The sequence below is a fragment of the Sinocyclocheilus anshuiensis genome, unplaced genomic scaffold (genome assembly GCF_001515605.1).
Source record: "Sinocyclocheilus anshuiensis isolate Anshui unplaced genomic scaffold, SAMN03320099.WGS_v1.1 scaffold411, whole genome shotgun sequence".
NCBI classification, from domain to species: domain Eukaryota; kingdom Metazoa; phylum Chordata; class Actinopteri; order Cypriniformes; family Cyprinidae; genus Sinocyclocheilus; species Sinocyclocheilus anshuiensis.
Window position 1 is genome coordinate 76,529 of NW_015549608.1, and position 24,788 is coordinate 101,316.

Here is a 24,788-nt window from a genome sequence, read left to right on the forward strand (position 1 = left end):
AGAAAGGAAAACTTGAAATCGCATCATATGACCCCTTTAATGTTTTATAACCTATAATAACCCTGCAATATCTTATATATTGATGACTTTGCCGGCAACAAACTTAATCAACAAGAAGAAATGGGCATTCATAAATCACCAGTTTAGTGTTGAAAAGTTGTGCAAACTTTCAGGAAGCAGCAATGCTAAAATATTTGTAAAAAAGTATAAGAAAATTGTTAGCTTTTCAGAAGTAAATTTCACTAGTCCAAGTTGACCATCGCAAACAATAGTTCACCATTTTAAACCAGTTCAAAGAAAGGGAAAAAAAAGCCTTAACTAAAGCCTTTCATTAATTAAAATATTTGAAATAAAATGAAAATATTCAATGAAAAACTTGAAAATTAAAAAAAAAATGTTGCCTTGGCAACTAACTGAAAAGCAGTGAGATTAAGTACTAAAACTACTAAAAATGAAATAAGAAACAGCAAATATTTTTTGAAAACGAATAAAAATGACAAAAGCACAAAATTAAATAAATGTAAAATTAAAAGACTATTTAAAATATTTATAAATACTATAATAGTACATAATACTAAATATCTGTCACTGTCAAATATCAACAAAAAGCTAAAAAAAAATCTCCAAGATATCATCATCCACACTAAACACTACTAAAGTCATGTTTTGAAGTGCTAATATGGGTCGTTTACCTCTTCCTGTCAATCTGAGTGGTGTCGAGTGTCGTCTGCAGATTCATGGCTTTAATCCAGTAGATGAGGGCCTGGAAGACGTATGCCACGTGTTTGAGCGAACACACGTCCAGCACAGGCAGAACGTCTGAATGCTCGTCATTATGAGAACGCATCAGAGACAGAGCGTAGTTCAGGAAGTCTCCTCGAGCCGACATCATCCCCTGACGAGCCGTCAAAAGTGTAGCGGCGCGCCTGGAACACAGAGGATGACATTATAATACGACAATAGAGTGCTGCAGGAATGATGTTTTTGTAGGACAAAACCCGGAAACGAGTTAGCATTTTAGCACGTCCGACTTGATCATACTGAAGTCAATGTGTTTTTGAATGGGTGTTTGGTTAAATGCCTGAAATAACATCTGAAAACAAGCTCAAGATATTTCACATTTTATTCTACAATATAAAATACTCCACATAACAATAAACAAATAAAAAACACTAAATACGATTTAAAAAGTTAATTAATTAATTAAAAAAAAGAATACAAATAAACTAAAACAAAAATAAAAACTGAATTAAACAAACAAGCATAAAACTAAAAAATTAAATAAAAATAAAAAAATGTAAACCAAATAAAACTAAAATAAATATAAAACTAAAATCACAACTAAAACAAAAACAACAAAAAAATTTAAATTAAAAAAGTATAAGAAAAATTAAATAAATGAAATTAAATAAAACTACATAAACAAATAAAAACCAAATAAAATTAAAACTAAACAAAAAAGAAAACTGATTGTTAACAAGTGGCTAAATGGCACTACAGAGGTTGTCAGGGACATTAAAGGTCACCAACATCACACCAAACAGATAAACTAGGGCTTTCAAAAAAAATTCGAATTTCGAATATTCGCCGAATTTAAAATAAAAATCCACATTCGAATGCAAAAACGTTGCATTCAAATTTTAGGTGTGCATCAAGACAGCCTTATTAGTGGCGCACGAGATACGATGATGTAAGTGTCATCGCATTTTAAGGCTTTTGTTAGCCTATCCAGTTAAACCCACTAGATGCGGTGCTGCTGCGTTGTTCATTAAAAATATTGCGGAAAAAGAGAACATCAATGCGGAGAAGATCTTGTTTACGTCAAAAAAAAAAGAAAAAAAAAAGCCCTTTAAACAGAATGCATATTTTGCTCATTTTCTAGAGGGACATCTATCAGCGTTGCACTCGCGTCTCGCACAAAAGAGCCTCATGTTTAGAAAGCCATGTAAAATTAATGCAAGTTCAACTTTGAAAAAACATATCTCGAGACTTTATGGCGGGGGTTTTTTCCTATCCCACTGCAACTCGTGTTTTTAAATGAAAAATGTACTGTGTGATTGGCTTTCGGTCCTTTGTATTAAACTATGCATACATACATGATGCCGTTTTGTTTATAGTTGTTTAAGCAACTTAATTACTTATAATTGGTTTATAAACATTATTTTAAACATTATGCACTTTTTTCACAGATAGTCTTATCTTATGCTTTGAATAAACGTGCATTAGTAATATTTTGCTCGATGCGCCCTCTTGTGGCCTCAGGAGAGAATCCAAAAGCTTTTCTTCACCCTAAGTGAAATTATGCATTTTAAATTCGAATACAATTCGAATTTTTATAATATTTAAGTACAAAATTCGAATTTAGTTTTTCAGCCATTTTGATAGACCTAAGATAAACTCATCTACTGACTAGATTTCACAGCTCGTTTATAATAAAAAGCTTGTTTTTATATTTTACTTCTGCTTCAAAATTCATAAAAGTTGTTCATTTGTGAAGATTATCATGAACGAAACATGTAAAAAAATTATAAACTCAAGAGTTTATTTTCTGAAATAATCCACAAGCCACTGGAAAATTACTATTGGGTTTTTGTCGAGGGAACCACAAAAATGAGAAAATGAGAATTTTAATTTCATACAGACTTAAAGGAATAGTTCACCCAAAAAAAGAAAATTGTCATCATCTACTCATCCTCACGTCGTTCCAAACCTGTATGAGTTTCTTTCTACTGTTGAACACAAAAGATGATATTCTGAAGAATGTTGGTAACCAAACAGTTGACGGTAGCCATTGACTTCAATAGTATTTTTTTCCATACTATGGCAGTCAATGGCTACCGTCAACTGTTTGGTTACCAACATTCTCATACAGGTTTGGAACAACTTAAGGGTGAGTAAATTTTATAAAACCGATAGTTCCGGTCCTGGATTCTGATTGTTTGAGCCGCATTCGAAGCTGTTGCAAATTACTCTACAAACATACACCTTTGTTTACTTCTGTCTGTTGCTTGGCAAGGCAGTAGGGAGCAATGAACACTGTGTAGGGATCATATCGATCAGATGTAGCTCACTTCTAACGAGCTGGCGCGAGGACTGGATTAACCGCTCGGCTACATCATGTGTCATTCACCGGTAAGAAATCTTTAAAAGTACTACAATACCAGGAAGGAAGATCGGGTTGATGTTTGCCTGCCATTCTTGTTGGCAGATGAGCGTTTTGATTGGACGAACATTTCTTGATCCTACACCTTCCACAGAATATATAAATACAGACAAATACATTTAGACCACTTAACTTAATGATTGCTATCGGGATGTGAAGAGACTTTCAACCAGCATAACAAAAAATGTTTCTGAAGACCTATTGCACCTTTAACTGCCCAAAGGTCTTACCTTCGACCTTCAAGGGTGCGGAGACTGGCTTCCTCTCGAGCGGTCATGCGCTCCCTGCGGCCTGCGTGCTGTGAAGCGTGCAGCGGGTGACTGGGGTGACCAGGATCCCCGGCTGATGACAGAGCGGAGCCGTATCGCAGCTGCGCTTCAGTGGAATCCATGATGGACACCATCCAGTTCCAGGTGGGGATCAACTTATCCTCCACAAAGTTCTGCAAAATGACATTATCCTGTTATATTTTACCTTTATTACAGTCTGATTTTGTTCGGGTAAAGGCCGAGCGACTCACCTGCAGATTAACCGCGTCCTGATAGGTGAGTTTGACGGCAGCGGGGTACTGTGAGTAGACCAGGTGGTTGTATTTGGGTATGAGGCTCATGAGGTCGGAGATCTGCCGGATGACGATGCTGTAGGCTCGAGCCAGGCTGCTGGCGGATGTCAGGTAGCTGCTGGAGTTACTGGCCTCCAGGGCTGCTGCGGCGGCGGCTGCGCTCGTGCTGATGGCGCTGCTCCGTCGCAGGTTTGAAGGATCGATGTAGATGAGGCCCGTGGAGCTCGCTAAAGGAGACATTAGAATTATTACTACTAATATTAAATTCCTTATATTTTCCAGAATATAACTTGTTTTTTTTTATCATCTGAAACGTGCTGGGAATTATGGCGCACTCAAGTCCTAGTGGGAAGTTTTTACACATTAGATGCATTCAAGTCACTTTGGTTGGAGCAAGATTGCAATGACAATGGGAAAAAAAAAAAGAAAAAAAAAAGAAAGAAATATCAGTGTCATTGTTGTCAATGTTAACTAAAACTAACCAAAACTAACTTTTCTTAAAATATAAAAATGAATAAATAAATAAAAGATGACGATTTTCATTTTTGGGTGAACTAACCCTTTAAATTTAAGATGAAGTACTGAAATTACAAAAACTAAAAAAAAAAAATATTAAAATAAAAAAAAAACAAACTTACTAAAATTAAAAGAAAAACTGAAAATATTCAAATAAAATGAATTCAAAATAATAAATACTTCAATATTACTGTAAAATATCATTAAAAGGATAAAAAAAAGACTTTAATCACTTTGGTTGGAGCCATGTTGGCCGATGTAGTTTTTCTACAAAAAAATTCAGTAAGATTTTTTTTAAACTCTGCTTCTACAAAATAATATAATATGAATGAATTCACATCAGGTGTGTTTTTGTTTTTTAATTCAATTTACTAAGGTGTTAATATATAAATATATATAATAAAATTCTCGTTCACCACTCCTGGCTGGTGGAACGATCTTCCCACCCCTATCCGGAATGCTGAATCCCTGACAATTTTCAAGCGACAGCTGAAAACCCATCTCTTTCGAAGCTACTTGACTTCATCATAAAAAATAAAAAAAAATATCTCTCTCTTTATTTATTCCTTCTCTTTCTAGCTTGTACTTATTTGAACAATGTCTAAGAACTTGGTATTACAACCACTTCCTGTGTCTGTTTGCCTCTTTAAGAAGAATCGCTTTATGTATCCCCCAATTGTAAGTCGCTTTGGATAAAAGCGTCTGCTAAATGACTAAATGTAAATGTAAATGTAAAACAGTATATATCTAGCCATAATTGTCATAAATGTAACTTAGCTAGTTTTACTGTAAATAAAAAAATAATTTCATTAAATTCAATAAAATGTACCATCTATACAGACACTGCATCTATTGCATCCAACTTATTCTCTCACTGAAACGGCACCAACTCAAAGTTTCCCATTCATAGTAATGACTTTGTGGTGGCGTTCATGTGCGTTCAACTCAAAAACGATCTTTCTGACATGACTTGAATGCACCATTGTATACTGAATGCAACACGAAGAACACAAAACAAGCGCAAAGCACACATTTGGATTTATGCTGAAAAAGGGGCCGTTCACATATCGCGTCTTTTGCACGCTCAAGTTCGTCATTTCAAATGTAGACGCGCGGCAGGCGCGCTCATAATGGAAGCGACGCACTAATTTTTTCCAGCACCACATCGAGATAAACATTTCAACTTTTCAGAATGCCGCAAGCGCACCGCGGGTCATGTGACAAGAACCAACCAATCAGCTTCATCCTTTCCCGTAACAACATTGAAAGCTCAGCCAAGATGAAGGAACAGCTGATCATAGCTGTACAAACGCTTTGGAAAAAAGCAAAGGGGCGCGCCTAGCGTTTTCCACACATTTTTAGGCACGACATGTGAACGTAAGAGAGGTACATGAGCCCAAGTTTATTTGTATAACGCATTTGGTGTTTATAATAAACGATGCTTATAATGAATGCCACTATAATTTATGTTTGTTTTATATGAATTTGTGTTCTGAATACAGTTAAATTAAAATTTTTGTTGCAGAGTGAGGGGAACTAAAATGCATGTTTATAGTGTTTATAATGCTCGTAAACATTTTGTTTTATTTACCGGTATTTTACATAATTTATGAATGCAGTAATAAAATGCTGACGTCTCTGCGGGGGTTTTTTTTCTATCAACAATGGAATTTTGAGCTAGTGCGACTTATTTTCCGTAAAATCCGGTCATCACTTTTCTGGGACAGGTGGTGGGAGATACTAACCAGCAGGTGTGGATGAGCTGGATGGGGCGCCGCCGGCGGAGCGCTGGCTGGGTGTAGTGCGAACAGCCCACTGCATGGACCGCGGCGCCTGGGCTGCACTGTTGGCGTGTGCTGAGCCCGTGGTTCTCTCTAGAGGCTCGTCCAACAGGAAAATCTCCTGATCCACATCGTCACTCTGACTGCTGCTGCTGTCCGAGTCACTGGAATCATTCGACTGGGAGTCGTCCTCGGAGAAGAAAGCAGGAACGCTGCTGGCACCTGCAGGTAAAAGACAGGGTTACAATTCTTATCAAATGCATGCACTCTTTATTCTGGTCCAAATTTTTATGCCATGGTTTAAAGAGAAAGTGATGTGACATGTAGCCAAGTATGGTGTCCCATACTCTGAATCATTTCACCCATCCAAGTGCACACACACACAGCAGTAGTAGTGGGAAGCCATTTTTGCTGCAGCGCCCGGGTCTCGCCTCAGTCATGGTATTGAAGGTAGAAGAGAGCACTGGTCATTCACTCCCCCCACCTAAAATCCCTGCTGGTACTGAGACTCGAACCCGTGACCTTCGGGTTACAAGTCCGACTCTCTAACCATTAGGTGAAGGGTTTGCTACTTTTGCATCATAGTGGCGTCAAAAACGATTACAATACAATTGGTTTGAGTGACACAACATTTGCTCAACCAATGGCGTGAGTTTTGGGGGGGCTACTTGTTTCTTTGGCTTAATGCAGATGAGAAGTGTTACATTTTTATTTCCAATTCATTTTTGCAATTCTATTTGATGAGGCTCGAGGTGTAGAAATTAAAAAATGTTGTCCCTCTTTGTTCTTCATTTTTGTTAGATTTTTCTTTTAAGTCAGGTACATTAACATTTATTTCAATGTTGATTAATGTACATGGTGCCTTGTTTAAATAAATAAAATATAGGTAAATAAAACAACATGTAAATAAATCTAAACTTCAATAGATTAGACTAGTTAGTCTGTAATTTCTGCCAATAGTAGATAAAGGCACCTGATTTGATAGGAAATAAGAAAAATCGACTGTTCGACCCACTAAATGTAATTCTACAGGTACCACATGGAAAAATTCAAAACAAAATGCGTTTATAGTTCTTATCTGAAGCCATTAGCTTCCTGTACGCTCAGTAGGTTATGTGGAGGGCAAAACAAAATAGGAGGGAGCGCCACAATTACAGTAATTGCTGCAATTTTGACAAAGTGAAGCACCTGCTTCAGATCCAGCGGTGGCAGCGGTCACAACGCTCCTGCGGCCACTGGCGTTGTCCTGGTTGCTATGGTTACTCTCGCTGTCACTCTCCGTCTCAGCAGCAGCCAATAAATCCAGCTCCATGTCGCTCCCTGTAAGAAAAAAAGATTAGCGATTGTTTGTGACCTCAGCCTCATTAATAGAAGAAATTGTTGGCTTCTAGACAAAAGCACAAGGAGCAGCACCAGTGTTTCTAACAAATTTGTGTTTTTCCTGTGATACAAAAATACAGGAAATGCACTGCCATGTAGGGCTGGGCAAAATGAGCAATAATATTATCACAGTATTTTTTCTATATCATTCTATATTTCCATATCACAATATTCACTTCATACCATTAATAGGAAGGAAATCCATCCCACATGTTTGTTAGACCTCGAGAATCAATTTAAACATAACGTATTTGTTTAGAAGCGAACACCACTGAAATCAGTTTTATTTTTTTCTCAAATTCTGTGCTTCCCTTTTATTTTTTCTGGTTTCCATGTTTGTGTTTTTTTTTTTTTGGTGTGTGTTTTTTTTTTATTAACAATTTATCGTCAAAAATTATGTCTAATTTAATGTGTTCATAAAATTTCAACAATTTAATCGATCTTTTAAAATATAATCCAATAAAAATAGAAGTACAACAAATTTTTTTTTTTGGTTAAAGGGGTCATATGATGCGATTTCAATTCTTCCTTTCTCTTTGGAGAGTTACAAGCTCTTGGTCAGCCCGTCTCAGCTCACTCTATCCTGGCCTCAGTGCACGCTAAGCTGGGGCTTCCCCTCACGGTAGGCCGCTGTGTTTTTCGTTGCCTCTGATGATTCAAACGCGAGTTTTGAGCAGTGTAGATTAGCACTTGTTGTTTGTCATTTCTCCGATCACAAATGCAGACAGTTTTATGTTTATGCGGCGCGATGCAATGCAACGCAACGCATAAAAAGACAGTATAAGTCATTATAATCAGTAATTATGTCCCCACTGGATGCAACAAATGCCTCGTTTATAATGGGTTTTAATGTTTATGTCTCGTCGCTCCGGCCGGACACGGCATCAACAGTATGGTGAGGGGCGTAACATTTCCGTCTCACGCTTGAGGTATTCGGCCAATCACAATGCATTGGATAGCTGGCCAATCACAGCACACCTCGCTTTTTCAGACCGATGAGCTTTGTAAAAATCGACGCGTTTCAGAAGGCGGGGCATAGAGGAGAAACAATAATGTACAGTATGTGGAAAATAATGTGTTTTTTGAACTTTAAACCGCATAACATTTCATTATTACACCAAATACACAAAATTTTCTTTTTAGCAGCATCATATGACCCCTTTAAATAAGCTGCTACACAACAGAACCTGAACATCATATAAATTAAAACATGAATAAAAATATCTCTGTTATGATATTCCTCAAACTATTATTATTTTTAATGCGAGGACTACATTTTACTATTAAAAAGTATTATTTCTGTCACATTTTCTTCGAGTTAAATCAAACTTATTTTGGTTGTTTATTGTGAAGACCTTTAATTTTACCAGATAAATATTGATCTATCACTCAACCCAACTGGCATGTGTTCTAGGAGCGTAATTAAAACCTTATCAGATAAAATTGTGATTTCTGAGTCAAATTTGCTGTGAAGAGTGATTTAAGTGTTCATGTGTTTACCGTCTTCATCGTGCTCATCATGCTGCCCTTCGGCCTCTGCGTTCTCCTCCCCCTGCTCCTCCTGGTCGTCATGGTGATCCTCCTCACCTGCAACACCTTCCACCACCTCTACCTGAACAGGTGAACAGCCAGGAGCATTTAGAGACAGCTTCAGGCAAACAAACTAACTCTAAAACAAGTGATAGAATAATATAGCATTGCACCTCTTCTACATCAGCAGAAACTATATCATCCTGCTCTTCGTCGCGGCCGCGGGCCGTCTGGGACTGGCTGCTGCGGCGGGGCTGAGGGTTCCTGATGATGTACGAAGAGGCCGACTGACTGGAGCTGAGGCACAAGACAACACCAGCATTAATGACAACTTCAATAAGATCCAGTTGAATACTCCATAATAGCTTCAGTGCAAACTTAAGCTACACCAGCGGTTTTCAGTCAGGTGGCCTCAGAAATATATGTATGAAATATGATGACTTGAACAAAAAAAAAAGACAAAAAAAAAAAAAAAACCTAAAAAATATGCTCAATAAGCTAAAAGTGTGATTTCGAGACCTGAAAAAAGTCATGCAAATAAATATACATTTCTCTAGTTACACAAAGTTCTAAAATATTTTATAGAGTAGAAAAAGCTTTGTAGTTTCAATTGTGGTGGGCAAAATATAATGCAATGCAATATAATGATGATTGAGAGATGAACAAATAGCCTAAATGTTCCTCATAAGCCTGTCGTATCATATTTAACACTCAGTTTAATATGATGCATGGATAAATACAGTACATTTTTCTAGTTACTCCGAGCTCTAAAATAATTTTTTTTTTTTAATAGAAAAAGCTCTGTAGTTTTTATTGAGGGGAGAAAAAAAAAACAATGCAACGCAATACAGAGATGTACAAATAAATGTTACTCAAAAGCCTGGTGTATCATTCAATTCATTTAAAAATGATGTGTGGATAATCTTACACATTAAAAAAAAAAATCTAGTTACGCCAAACTTTAAAATATTTTCATCAGGTCATATTTCTTTTTTTATATCCTTATCTTTAATTCTTATCCAGTAAACCACAAACGACTGAAAATATGTAAATTTACTGGTTAAAAAGAGCAGAAGCCCTGAAGAAGATTCTGCTCTCGAAATTATGAAGTATGATTATTTTAATAGCAAATTTTAACCCACAGACACTCTTAGTTTCTGTAAATTACAAAGAGCTTTGAAATCAAGCTTTGTCATTGTAGCAGAAGTACCACAGGATTAGTCTACAAGAGGGGAGTCAAAGTTGAAAACCACTGAGATGCACTAATTTCTGGGCTACAGGAAGCTGCAGGTGAATTTTTGGTCGACTGAAGCATCGCTCACCTGCTGGACTGATCCGGGGAGGGTCGTGGCGGCAGGGGCTCCACAGAGAAGAGCTCCTCGCTGCCCTGTACGGCGTCGATGCTGGTACTAGCCAGAGTGAAGGGCGCTGTAGGGCGAGCGATGCCCATCCGCACCGGCACAATCAGAGACTCGGCCACATTGCAGAGCTCTTCCACCGAATACGGCAACAGAGCCTGGAAAACACGCCTGCACTTCCCGATGGGCTGCGGGATGAAGTACAAAAAAAAAAAAAACAACTATAAAATATGCTCAATAAGCTAAAAGTGTGATTTCGAGACCTGAAAAAAGTCATGCAAATAAATATACATTTCTCTAGTTACACAAAGTTCTAAAATATTTTATAGAGTAGAAAAAGCTTTGTAGTTTCAATTGTGGTGGGCAAAATATAATGCAATGCAATATAATGATGATTGAGAGATGAACAAATAGCCTAAATGTTCCTCATAAGCCTGTCGTATCATATTTAACACTCAGTTTAATATGATGCATGGATAAATACAGTACATTTTTCTAGTTACTCCGAGCTCTAAAATAATTTTTTTTTTTTAATAGAAAAAGCTCTGTAGTTTTTATTGAGGGGAGAAAAAAAAAACAATGCAACGCAATACAGAGATGTACAAATAAATGTTACTCAAAAGCCTGGTGTATCATTCAATTCATTTAAAAATGATGTGTGGATAATCTTACACATTAAAAAAAAAAATCTAGTTACGCCAAACTTTAAAATATTTTCATCAGGTCATATTTCTTTTTTTATATCCTTATCTTTAATTCTTATCCAGTAAACCACAAACGACTGAAAATATGTAAATTTACTGGTTAAAAAGAGCAGAAGCCCTGAAGAAGATTCTGCTCTCGAAATTATGAAGTATGATTATTTTAATAGCAAATTTTAACCCACAGACACTCTTAGTTTCTGTAAATTACAAAGAGCTTTGAAATCAAGCTTTGTCATTGTAGCAGAAGTACCACAGGATTAGTCTACAAGAGGGGAGTCAAAGTTGAAAACCACTGAGATGCACTAATTTCTGGGCTACAGGAAGCTGCAGGTGAATTTTTGGTCGACTGAAGCATCGCTCACCTGCTGGACTGATCCGGGGAGGGTCGTGGCGGCAGGGGCTCCACAGAGAAGAGCTCCTCGCTGCCCTGTACGGCGTCGATGCTGGTACTAGCCAGAGTGAAGGGCGCTGTAGGGCGAGCGATGCCCATCCGCACCGGCACAATCAGAGACTCGGCCACATTGCAGAGCTCTTCCACCGAATACGGCAACAGAGCCTGGAAAACACGCCTGCACTTCCCGATGGGCTGCGGGATGAAGTTGCTGAAGGAAATACAAAAGAGAGAGAATGTGAGCAGTGTGAAAAATAAATATTCTTAACCCTGTAAAGCCTAACATGAAATAATGCTCAGAAAAATCTTATTTTTTAAAATGGAACCGTTTAGTGAACCTTTAGACACTAAACAAAAAACTAAAAATGTTTGCAAGTGCATTTTTTGAGTATCATATTTGATACATCAGGCTTTTATTGGCTCATATAGCCTGATATAGTGAGGATATGGAGGAAAAGACAACTCAATTTTATTCAAAGGCACAAACTGAGCAGAAATATGCAATATGGTGCAGATGCTGATATTTATATGGCCAAGAAGTAAGATGAAATTCTGATGCTTGTAATGTAAATCAATCAATGAAATCTTTATAACAGTATAGCAGATACTTACATAAAATTATATAAATATCATTCATCACTCTGTATCTCCAATAATATGTAGTAAGTAAGATGAGATTTAAATGCTTACATACAATGCAATACAATGATGATTGAGAGATGAAGAAATAAACGTTACAAAAGGCATGTAGTGGATTGTGTGCAACAGGTTTTGATCATGTTGATCATTTAGAGGTCTTAGAAAAGTGTTTCAAATATAATACAAGTAGGCTTTAAAGGAATGTGAACAATTACCATACTAACTTAGATTTTTTTTTTTTTTGCACAAAGCAGTTTATATTTTGTTGATAAAGTAAACATATTACAAAGCATGACAGTACAAAGCAAAGTTCAGTAAATAAGTCATACTTTTTCTTCTTGGAAGACGCCATCTCCACACTGAGGATGACAAACACTCGGGCCACGGAGCGCAGGAACCTGCGTGTGACGTTGATGGCCTCCTCCCTGCGGCCGGGAGTGTATTTATTCTGCAGCTCCTTCACCAGGGTCCCCAAAAGAGTGTCAATAAACTGGAGAACAACAAGAGCAAGAGGAGACAGTTAGCAAACTGCTGCAATTCTGAAAATAATGTAGATACAACCTGCATTCAAACTAGGGGTGTGCGATATATATCGTCTGCGATAATATCGTAATTGTTGTTTTAACGATGTGCAATTTGACATTATCGAGTATTTTGAAAAAACCAAACAAAAAACCTACGGAGTGCACGCATCCATTACGTGATGAAGTCTAGTGGGTTAAACAGTGCACGTGCACATTTAGAGTGTTCAATGCATGATTCAGTCTATTAAAATGCATTAAGAAAGATCACAAAATTCAAGATATGGGGGCAATATGTAAAAATTTACATATATCATTTCATATAGTTAAAATAACACGAAGAGTGCAGTTTTTTTTTCTTCAAAAATAAGTATGATTACAAATGTGATACTGATTTTATACAACAGTTCAATAAACAATAAGTTAATATTAAGAGACTTGCGTTTTAGACATCATATTGCCTGTTTTTGCTCTATTTCGCCAACCAAAAATAATTCCAAACAGCCACCACAGAACAGTTTTGCGTCTCTGAGCAACATGACGGTGTTTCGTTCCTGAACGAATAAACTGTTTAAATGATTCGGTTCAATCACAATGACTCACTTGTTTACAGTGACTTGCTGCCACCTACTGGCGATTTTAATTTCACATTTAAAGTATTGAATTATCTTTTCATTTTTAAAATAATTCCAAACATCAGTATTCAATGTTTTATGTTTAAAATATCAAAACATTATGCATTTGTAACTGCAGGTTAAAGCACTCCATGTCCCTCTGAGCTGAATTAAATGGTGTGCAAATATATCTAAATGCCACTTCAGATGCAACTTCTGGAAAGATTAATTTTGTTGATACTCGTTTCATTTGTTTGGTAACAGCCTAAATGTCTTATTAATCTGATTGACTGATTAAATGTAACAATTTGACTCAAAAGATGCACACTTTTAGAAAAAAATGGCTTTATTAAAGGTAAAAATGCCCATAAAAGGTAAAAATCAATTTAAACTTATATATGAAAAGATTAATTTCTGTTCACTGATGTGAACTGACCACACAGAATGAAGAATATCAAAAACTGCAGCTGTCCATGGTGGTCAGATATCAGCACAATAACACACTCGGCAAAATATCGTCTAATTATCGTTATCAAAAATATCCCAAAAATTGAGATTTTTTTTTTCAATATCGCACACCCCTAATTCAAACTAATCAAGGTTAGCTGGAACTCATTAGGGCACAAGAAACATGCAATATAATTAAATATTCATGGCTGTAAAAGCACAACTGCAGTTTCTTGGACTCACAGTGATGTCTGGTGCACACTTGACGATGAGGCAGTGTGTGAAACAGTCCAGTCTGATGGTGCCACTCTGCTGGTTCAGGTACATCTGCTCTTCTGGTAAAAGGTGAGCGATTCTGCTGCTGGCGCTTAGTCTGGAACGATACGAAACGTCATGTCAGCAAAAATGTCTTGAAAGCTGAACAAGTACCATGAAATTCGCCTGGTTGATGTTTAATGTTGTACTTACGGGTCTTTGTTTTCCTGCGAGCCGAACATTATCATGGACTTCAGCGCGTTCCAGTCCTGCAACACGCGCTCTAGAGCCAGCTGCGCGAAGCGAGGAGGCTCCAGGTCATGATCTGGCATATCTGAGTCTGAGAGTAAGACAGACACACATTAAAGTACACAGAACAAACCAATGCTCTCCACACATACACTAATGAATCATGCACAATAAAGTCATGAACATTAAGAAATGAAATACTTGTCTTCAAGATATTTCTCCACTTTTGATGCTTTGTAGCAAAGGTTAAAAGCAGACTTACGAAACATTCATAAGAATAAAAACGAGAGGTTGACAGATGTACCGGTTTTGCAGATTAATCTATTTGCATTAGTTTATATCCAGCTAGTCACATTAATGCATTTGTTATCCAGCGAAGTTGCAGATTTAAAGCTGAGATGAGAAAGCAAAATGATATGTTCATTCAGCCAACAGAAATCCTGCCGCGCCACGGAGCGCCATTCACACAGTTTTCATTAAATTACCTTAAATGTCCTAAATCGTTGTTAATGTAGATAATGACTTCACCCTGGGCTGGAAGATTGTGTATTGTGCATTTTTCTGTATGCTTCATATAGAGAGCTACATAGAGCGAGAAAAAAGAAAGAAAAAGAAGCGCAAAACAGAAAGAGAAAGCTTTCTCTTTTGCGCTTTTTTTTTTTTTTTTAACACCAAATTTCAAACTCATATGCTGCTTTTTTTTTATCATTCTTGAGGTGAACTTTTGCCCATTTCGTGATTAAATAAACTGTTTTAGACCGCTGCTTAAACTAAATTCGACATGTCTGGTGCAGGGCTCCAGACTGCGACCAAATAGTCGCATTTTGCGACAATTTTTCCTGCTGGTGCGACTAATTTTTTTATAGGTCACACTGGTGCAAGTGCAATCTTTTGCGCTTTTTTTTTTTTTTTTTAACACCAAATTTCAAACTCATATGCTGCTTTTTTTTTATCATTCTTGAGGTGAACTTTTGCCCATTTCGTGATTAAATAAACTGTTTTAGACCGCTGCTTAAACTAAATTCGACATGTCTGGTGCAGGGCTCCAGACTGCGACCAAATAGTCGCATTTTGCGACAATTTTTCCTGCTGGTGCGACTAATTTTTTTATAGGTCACACTGGTGCAAGTGCAAAATTTTTATATAATTATATTTTTAATTAATGCACAGGCGATTTCGTTAACGGCGCATCCAGTCAGTCTCTGTTTTCGCTTAACGAAACCGCGCTACTCAATTGAACTGTGCAGCGCCTGGTTTATACTCGCCGCATCAGCACGAGCGCGAAGGTGCGTGCAGCAGAAATGACACGAATATTGAGGAAACGATGGATGGTTTTCAAGCCAAAGTAAAGTAAAAGACCGCTTAAACCAGAGAAGGTGAACATGTTGGTACTCTTGTGGCAAAAAAAACATGCAAGCACTGTCACCGACAGCAAGTTTAGTTTTACTTTTCTTTTTGTTTTCATTTTGAAAAGCTTGTTATCTTTGCTGTTTGTGTGCATAATGTGCACAAGTACTCTGAAGTGAGATAATGATCGATAATGTCAGTAATAATCGTTCATAATGATTATTAAGCATTAGGGATATGCCGGTATCAAATGTTCATGTTGCGATTAATTGCTTTAAGCACGATGCTTTTTGCTGAATTTGTAATTCAGTAACAATACAAAAACAAGTCAAATAGGGACCAAAAAAAAAAAACCCCAAAGCCTATAATTTTTTATTTGAGAAACTGCACTTAAAATAAATTCCATGAAGATTTTAAGAATGTTTCAAAGAAAAGATTTTCACAAATCCAGACCCAGATCACTTCCCTACTCAAAGACACACCTTCAGCACTGGCTGCCTTCCGGTTCCTGTCCTCCCGTATGCGAGGTGGTCGATACTGGCAATGCTCCACGCTCTGCCTTGCAACAGTCTGCACCAGGAACAGCAAGATGTGCTCTCCCCTGCCAGACACAAACAAACGGCGCTCAGGACACAGAACACTGGCCGGACGTTGTCCTGATGACCCCGTAAAACGGTCTGGCAACAGAAAGTTGGAGCAGGACTTAAAGGACTCATTCCTTGAACATACCTGCTGTTAGGAGTGGTAACTAGATTAGTGGTGGTCAGCAGCCTGTAGAGCAGATCCAAACGAGCTGCTTTCTGGCCCGCGATGAGGGTCTTGCATTTACACTTCTCCCAGCAGTCACAGTATGCGGTGGGAGACGTTCTCTTCAGTCTGGAGAAGAAACAAGAGAGATTACTGTTTTACAACCTTGTGAACTATCTTGCTGCCTTCTAGGGATTACAGCAACTGAAACATAAGCCCATAAGTAATAGTTCTGGAAAACTTTTGATTGGCAGCAACTTATTAGATTTCAGAAAGTTCAGTGCCAACACGTTGCTAGGCTAAAAGCACAATACTCTATATAAGCAATACAAGTATAAAAATACATGCAGTCCACAGTCTAGCAGTAAATGTTTCTCTACATACTTTTTGAAAAGTACAGCTTTCAGTAATAAATCAACATTTAGCTTGCATCACCTGTAGGGATGTAACGATTCACCGCGAGCCGGATGAAAATCGATGCAAATATGTGACGATTCAAATTGGTTGAGATGTTCAATGAATCGCGATACATTTGGGGGAGTGAGTTTATATGAATGTATCTCTGAGGGGAACTGACTGTCTTTAGAAAAGTTTAGATGGTATTTTCTTTTCATCACGTCTCTGTATAATGCATATTAAATCAGCATTCATAAGCGCTGCGCTGCTTTGTTTACAGTCAAAGAAATGCTGTATCTGCTGTTCCATAAGCGCCACCTGCTGTCAGAGAGTGAATCTGCGTCTTATTCCTGCAGATGTTTTATGTAGTATGGTTGAAGTCAGAGCATTCCGTTTTTGTTTTAAAATTTAAAATACAATCTAATTTAGATTTTACATTTATTTTAAATTTTAAACTGCTCATGCAGCATGTATTCAGCATCTTTGTTTGGATTGTGATTCAAATGCAGTGGTTGTCTCTAATTTTTAATTGGAAAGAGCACAGACAAGCCTTTGTTTATATGAAGAGGTGTTTTTGTCTTATTTATTTGATTTGGGGTTTGTTTTAAAATATCAATTTAGTTTTGTTATTTGACATATTTTCTGTTTCACAAAGAAATGTGCAGCATTTTGTCCAAGCAATAATAAAAGGACACCTTTTCATTTATAATTTGTCTTAAATCTAATATCGTTTAAAAAAAAAAGAATTGTGAGACAATCAAATCGTGAAATCAGTATCGTGAATCGAATCGTGAGTTGAGTGAATTGTTACATCACTAATCGCGTCATCTTGATTTTTTTACACAAAGCTTGTTGCAATCAGTGTTATTTTTGTATTATTTATATACTACTATAGTATTTATTAATATTTTAATTAGCTTTGATTTTTATTGTATTTTTTATGCTTATTTTTTCAATTTTCATTTTAACTTTAGTTTTAGTAATTTTGTTATATGCTTTTTTATTGCACTTTTATTACTTCCCATATCATTTTAGCTTTCATTTTTATTTTAGTTGCCAAGACAAGATTTCTGAGTTTTTCAGAAGTTTTTCATGAAATATTTATATTTTCTTTAAGCTTCATTTCAATTAATAAACTTTTTATAACAGTTTAAGTTACCGTTAACAACAATGTTTGCACTGCATTCAAGGATTTCGTTCTTCCATACAAGGATAAGGACGAGGATACAAGTGGTGATGCAGAAAATTAGGTGTCAAGTTCAAATGATTTTATGGCATCGCACTCACTTGCAGTCGTGACCCTTGTGACAAACTCTGGCGCATTCAGTGCAGCAGCACAGAGACTCCAGCAGGCCACAAGTTCTGCACTCAAAGATGTCCTGAAAACATACAACTTCAGTTAATCACACAGTGCCATTCTATAAAATAATTCAGCTCAGTGCTTCTCAACAGTTTTTTACGTAAAGAATGTCTTTGAAAATATCTCTAAAACAATTTAATTGAAATAGATTGCACTGGAGTTTGTACCTGGTTGATGTGTTCAGCTCCAGTCCAGGTGAAGCTGCAGGTGTCGTTACAGCACAGGACGTAAAGGGGAGAGTCATCTGGGTTTGTTCCTGAAGGACAGATCATCTCCATGAACACAGACGCTGCATCCTCTTTCTCTCCGAGACCCAGATCACCTAGACAAAAATATACGATCCAGATAAGAATTATAAACACAAAAAGGGCATCTAATGCTCTCTAAATGTTTCGAAACATGACAAATACATCTCAGCAAGCTAAACCAAGTTTATTACAGTTAACCAAACCCATTAAAAATATTTGTTATTTGAAATAATGAATAACTGAAATTAAACAAAATATATAAAAAAAAAAAACTTAAAATGATGTAATTATAAAACTAAAATTATAAGTACTAAAATAAAACTAAAATAAATAAAAACTATATAGACATTTAAAAAAAAAAAACTAACAAAAATGACAAAAAAAACAACAAAATTATTAAAGAAAAAAAACTATATAGACAATAAAACTAACAAAAATGGCAAAATAAACAAAGTTAAAATAAAATAAACGTTAAATGAAATAAAACATTGGAAAAAAAATAAACTTAAAATGGTAATTTCTCATTTTTGTTTAGTTTAACTTGAAGTACTAAAATAACTAAAGAAAAAAAAAACTATAGCTATAAAAACATTAAAAAAAACAAAAACAATTACTAAACCCAAAATAAATAAACACTTATATAGACATTAAACAAAACTAACAAAGACAAAAAAAAAACAAAATTAAAATAAAATAAACATTAAAAAAATTTTTTATTGTAATTTTATTTTAACTGTTTATTTTGCCATTTTTGTTAGTTTTATTGTCTATATAGTTTTTGACAAACTAACTAAAATAAAAACAGAAAATATAAAAATAAAATCTAAACAAAAACAATAATGGTACATTATTAATACTAAAATAACACCGTTAAACTGCAGCCATGTACTCACCTTTGGCTATTTTCTGTGCTGCTTCTAAAACAGTAATGGCTGCTGGGTAAGCTCTCCCGCTCACCGCCAACATGAATGGAGTCATCCCACGAGCATCCCTATCAAACAACAGCAAAACAAACACTCAAAGAGCGCTAACGGGAAATCGGCTATCATTCAGAGCTGCAGGAGGGTGACGTACTTGGCAGAGAGCAGCTCTCTCAAGTGAGGCCGCAGGACGACGCTGTCACACATTAGCTTCAGTATCAGGTGTGCGTTTGCCTTCCGGTCTTTAGATTCCACTACTGATGGTTCAGATGAAGGTCCTTCAGAAGACAGAGGAAATACTGAAAACATGCTACAAGAGAGTTTTATAAATGACAGCACAAAGCAGCGGTTCTCAACTGGAGAGACTGACCCAAAAAGGTTGCAGGTATATTCTGATTCAGGGTTATTGTTAACTGAAACAACTAAAACAATAAAAAATATATATAATTTGTTACTTTAAATAAAATAAACATTAATTGAAATAAAACATAAAAATTATTTTAAAAAGAGCAAACTTATTTTACTTTGTTTTGCCAAGGCAACATTTCTCATTTCAATTTAGCTTGAACTAAAATAACTTAAAAAAAAATTGATTAATAAATACTACATAGACATATTTAAATAATAATAATAAATAATAATAATTATAAATAAATAATACATTTAAATAATAATTTAAATACTAATTAGTTGTAATTTTACATTTTTAAAATTTGCCACTATCCTAGGTTTTGTCCATTTGTCAGTAAGAATTGTTTTACTCGTTTAAAACACAATAAAATTTAATATGCTCCCTTATTCTTTTATATATTTTAATATGTACACGTCAGAATAAGCATGTTGTTTGAATTTTTACATAAATGTTGTTACACAGAATGACAATGTAACATTATTTCAACCAAATTTTGACATTTTATTCCCCAAAAACTTATTTGAAACCTTAAAAGTAGACACTTTACTTGCATTTAATGTGCTTTCTATGAACATAACTTTTGTACATTGATGCGGACATCTTAACGTCTTTTGACTCATATATAAAATATAATTTGAAATATATATTTAAAAAAAACTATAATCTAATAATACTAATCAATCATACTAAAATAACACTGCTCTGATTGAGTCACCATTGACGTACAAAGCAAAATCTGGGTCCTGGAGCAAAACCAGTTGAGAACCACTGGTGTAGAAAGTCCTTTGGGAGGCCGGTTCACGTACCTGGGATGGTGGAAGTGCTGGGACCCTGGCTGGTGCCTGTGGAGGCAGTGGTAAGGGAGCCCACTGCAGGGGCCAAGATGAAATCAATGTCACCATCTAGCAGAGAAGATGGTTTTGTAAGACATCAGGCTATCGCATGCATGCAATACATCTGTTACGACCCAAAAACTGCTGCACTCACCAGGATCCATCGGTGGAGGGTCTGGTACCCAGCTGGGAGGAGCAATAGGGGGTGAAACGGGGTCTTGGTGGTCGCTGGAGGAAGGGCCGGATTCGTGGCGGCCCAAACCGGCAGCGCGGAGGGAGCGCCTCATCATCTCTCTCAAGCGCAAGCTACAGAAACGAGAACAACAAAAGTGAAACAACTGTACACTAGGGCTGTAAAAAAAAAAAATAAAATTTGAATTTCGAATATTCGTCTAATTTAAAATAAAAATCCACATTCGAATGCAAAAACGTTGCATTCGAATTTTAGGTGTGCGTTAAGGAGGCAGCCTTATCAGTGGCGCACGAGATGCGATGATGACGATGTAAGTGTCATTGCATTTTAATGTTTTTGTTAGCCAATCCAGTTGAAGCCACTAGATGCGGTGCTGCTGCGTTGTTCATCACAAATATTGCGGAAAAAGTGAACATCAATGCGGAGAAGATCTTGTTTATGTCAAAACTGAAACCAAGCCGTACACACAGAACACATATTTCGTGCATTTTCTAGAGGGACATCTATCACTGTTGCACTCGCATCTAGCATTTTCCCATCCCACTGCAACTCGTGTTTTTAAATGAAAAATGTACTCTGTGTGATTGGCTTTCGGCCCTTTGTATTAAACTATGAATACATACATGATGCTGTTTTGTTTATAGTTGTTTAAGCAACTTAATTATAATTGGTTTATAAACATTATTTTAAACATTATGCACTTTTTTCACAGATAGTCATGTTATCTTATGCTTTGAATAAACGTGCATTAGTAATATTTTGCTCGATGCGCCCTCTTGTGGCCTCAGGAGAGAATCCAAAAGCTTTTCTTCACCCTAACTGAAATTATGCATTTTAAATTCGAATCCAATTCGAATTTTGATAATATTTAAGTACAAAATTCAAATTTAGTTTTTCAGCCATTTTGACAGCCCTACTGTACACCAAACAATCTAATACAGAAGTAGAAAATAGATTATCATGTTATATTACTCCTGTTGCTCTGAACACCAAAGCCATGGTTTAAATTCCAAAGGAATGAATGAACTGATCAAAATGTATAATAGAGTTTGAATGCATGGATAAAGAACAAACCCATACAATCTCAAAGCAAACCATGCATCTCGGATTCTTTTACTTAATTAAACAGGCTGCGACACACATTTAAGTGCAATTTTAAAATACTCAAGACACGTTTTATTCAATATATACATATGTATTGAAATTGAATTGAATTGCTGATATATCAACACATACGAATTACAGGTCGACTGCTACTGGATTTTGCTGATACGATAATAATGTGTTTAAAGAAAAGCAATTAAAAGACTCTGTCGATAACAGTAAAATCAATACAATGAATGTGTTAAAGAAATGTTATCAGTCTTTCCTTTTTGTGACAGGTTGTCAGAGAGAAGCCACGTTGAATTAAATGCCCGACGCAGTTAATCGTGTAACCAAAACACCAACAATACCCAGAAAAAAAGATTTTACAAACAAGCCCAAAAAAAAGACCGGGACTCTTATTTTGAAATGTCTATGCTTTACTACTTTAAAAAAAATAGTTAATGTGCAATAATTGTTGCAATTTATTTATTTCCATGTGCTACTAATCTTTGACGTTTGTAAAACTGCCAATAGTTTGTTGAAATGGTTTTCCGTATCCTAGTGAATCTGAACACTGACCCCCGGCTGCTGGACGATCCGGTGCGGTTCCCCGAGCTGTTGCTGGACACCACTGAAATGGCATTGGCGATGGCTTCGACAGCGGACAACCTCTCAGCGAACGTGTTCCTTTCAGACCGCTCTGCTTCTGAAACACAGCGCACAGCACTCAAGTCATCTCAGGCTGGGTTTGGAAAAACATCTAACATCAGCTGCGCTCCAATCAATCCAGTGAGCTGCCTCGCCACATGATGTCTACACATGTCATCAATTTTGTTACTTAAAATATATGGCTTTCAGTTTATTTTTTCTTCAGTTAATTGTTAAATGCTTTTAATAAATAAATAAATGTTTAATTAAATAAAATAAATTTCAGTTAGTTGCCACAGCAACATTTGTATTTTTTGTTGAGTTTAAGTGCTAAACAATTAAAACTGAAATAAACTATAGACATAAAACAAAAACTAATAAATACAAAAAAAAAAAACTAAATTAAAATGAAGACAGAAAACATAAAAATAAAACTAATTCACAATTTTAAAGGGATAGTTCACCCAAAAATGAAAATTCATTTCATTTACTAACCCTCTAGTCATTCCAAATCTGTATGAATTTTTTCAGCTGTTGAACACAAAAGATATTTTGAAGAATGTTTGTAACCAAACAGTTGACGGTAACCATTGACTTTCAAATTATGGAAAAAGTCAATGGCTACTAGGGCTGTGACGGTCGCCGTGACAACCGTGTCACGACCACCGCGGTTGTCTACCACCACCGGCGGTAGTGCACGTGACGCCACACACTCTATAACAAGCATAATACATACATATCAAATGTGCATGACATGTGAAACACTAAAGGTATGAAGTTTTGTATACAAGTGTAATAACAGTAATAACAGTAGCGGAACAGTGTGGACACCAGACGCGACACTGCCGCGTCACAACAGGTTGAGAAATTTGCCACCGTCACAGCCCTAATGGCTACTGTCAAGAAATATTTTCTTTTGTGCTCCGTAAAAGAAAAACTCATACAGGTTTGGAGGAAGTGGAGAGTGAGTATATGATACTTTTCATTTTTGGGAAACTATCCCTTTAATAAAAACTATAATAACATGGGGTGCACATACATTTTTCAGTCTGGTTCTCATGAGAGCACCTGGAGATTTGGGTTGGTGCTCACACTGCACATAGTGTGACCCATTAAATATAACTATAAACAATAACTTAATAATATTATTGCATTTTATTTGGTTAATCTGTTTTTCAAATAAAATAATAAACAAAATAATAAAGTGTGATAACACCATATTTTAAAATAAACTGAGTATTAAATAAAATTATTTTATAGTACACCTAAAAATACTATGGCAATATTTACATTTAAATTTTTTTCCTTTTTATTTTTTAGAAAAATTTTCATCATTTTCAAACCTAAAATCAGCAAGTTTTTATTTTGGTGGGTTGCCGGCAAGTAAGTATATGCACTGCCCGAGTGAAGAGCGTCAGCGAATTAAATGTCAGTTTTGCATTTTGCTGTGAAACCGGCAGCGTATAACCTAGATTTACGCTTGTTTTTTAAAGAAGTCTCTTCTGCTCATCAAGGCTGCATTTATAACAGTAATAACAGTAGCGGAACAGTGTGGACACCAGACGCGACACTGCCGCGTCACAACAGGTTGAGTCTGTCTAGTGTCTACACAGGACATCTGAACTCTGTGTCGGTACCTCATAAATAGGACGAGGCAGTTTACACTCGGGGATTTTTCATGTCATGTCGTGCCGCATCACTGATTATAATGTTTTATAGTATTTTGTCGTGCCGCGCCGCACCGCTCACATCCTGTAGACAGGGTGTATTCAACTTTCTTATTTTGGGCTACTTTCTTGTTTAACTGTATTATTTCTTTGATATTTATTTTAGTGTTTTGCAGGCTGCGTATTCACTGACAAATACAGAAAAAAAAAGTTATCTTGCAAAATGTTATTACAATATAAAATAATGGTTTCTATTTTAATATACTTTCAAATATAATTTATTTCTGTGATGCAAAGCTGAATTTTCAGCATCATTACTCCAGTCTTCAGTGTCACATGATCTTCAGAAATCATTCTAATATGCGGATTTATTATCAGTGCTGGAAACTGCTGCTTAATATTTTTTTGGAACCCGTGATAAATTTTTTCTGGATTCTTTGACGAATAAAAAGCTAAAAAGAAAAGCATTTATTTAAAATATAAATCTTTTCAAACAATATACACTACAGTTCAGAAGTCTGGGGTCAGTAAATTTTTATTCTTTCTTTTTTTGAAAGAAATTAAAACTTTTATTCAGTAAGGATGTGTTAAATTGATAAGAAGTGATAGCAAAGATTTATATTGTTAGAAAAGATTTGCGCACTCGCTTGACTCGTGCCTGGCACTGAAGTGAAGAGGAGCGCGTGTCTGAAACGTCTCCCATTCTCAGTCATTCTGCGACTGAATAATTGCACTTCTTGACAAGCGAAAAAGTGACAGAAGCAGCAGTTGTGAGTGGGGTGGCCAACCCTAGCCCCGCCCCTGCGTTAATTGCGTTAAAT

General features: G+C 36.2%; 1 protein-coding gene across 7 annotated transcripts in view; it reads right to left on the reverse strand.

Annotated features, from left to right (window-relative positions):
• LOC107659085 (E3 ubiquitin-protein ligase UBR5-like) overlaps nt 1-24,788 on the reverse strand; it is a 65,166-nt gene that overhangs the window by 14,821 nt on the left and 25,557 nt on the right. For 6 of the 7 annotated variants that reach the window (XM_016447905.1, XM_016447904.1, XM_016447901.1 and 3 more), the window contains 20 exons: nt 22,232-22,358; nt 20,528-20,679; nt 20,347-20,442; nt 19,283-19,406; nt 19,102-19,199; nt 18,128-18,282; nt 17,888-17,979; nt 16,187-16,333; nt 15,940-16,058; nt 14,075-14,201; nt 13,850-13,979; nt 12,354-12,514; nt 11,357-11,596; nt 9,106-9,229; nt 8,903-9,014; nt 7,211-7,342; nt 5,987-6,244; nt 3,684-3,952; nt 3,394-3,605; nt 693-926 (listed from right to left, as the gene is read on the reverse strand). In XM_016447905.1, coding sequence (XP_016303391.1) covers nt 693-926; nt 3,394-3,605; nt 3,684-3,952; nt 5,987-6,244; nt 7,211-7,342; nt 8,903-9,014; nt 9,106-9,229; nt 11,357-11,596; nt 12,354-12,514; nt 13,850-13,979; nt 14,075-14,201; nt 15,940-16,058; nt 16,187-16,333; nt 17,888-17,979; nt 18,128-18,282; nt 19,102-19,199; nt 19,283-19,406; nt 20,347-20,442; nt 20,528-20,679; nt 22,232-22,358 — 3,109 coding nt within the window. The remainder of the gene's footprint in view (nt 1-692; nt 927-3,393; nt 3,606-3,683; nt 3,953-5,986; nt 6,245-7,210; nt 7,343-8,902; nt 9,015-9,105; nt 9,230-11,356; nt 11,597-12,353; nt 12,515-13,849; nt 13,980-14,074; nt 14,202-15,939; nt 16,059-16,186; nt 16,334-17,887; nt 17,980-18,127; nt 18,283-19,101; nt 19,200-19,282; nt 19,407-20,346; nt 20,443-20,527; nt 20,680-22,231; nt 22,359-24,788) is intronic. The other variant, XM_016447900.1, reaches the window with a different exon arrangement.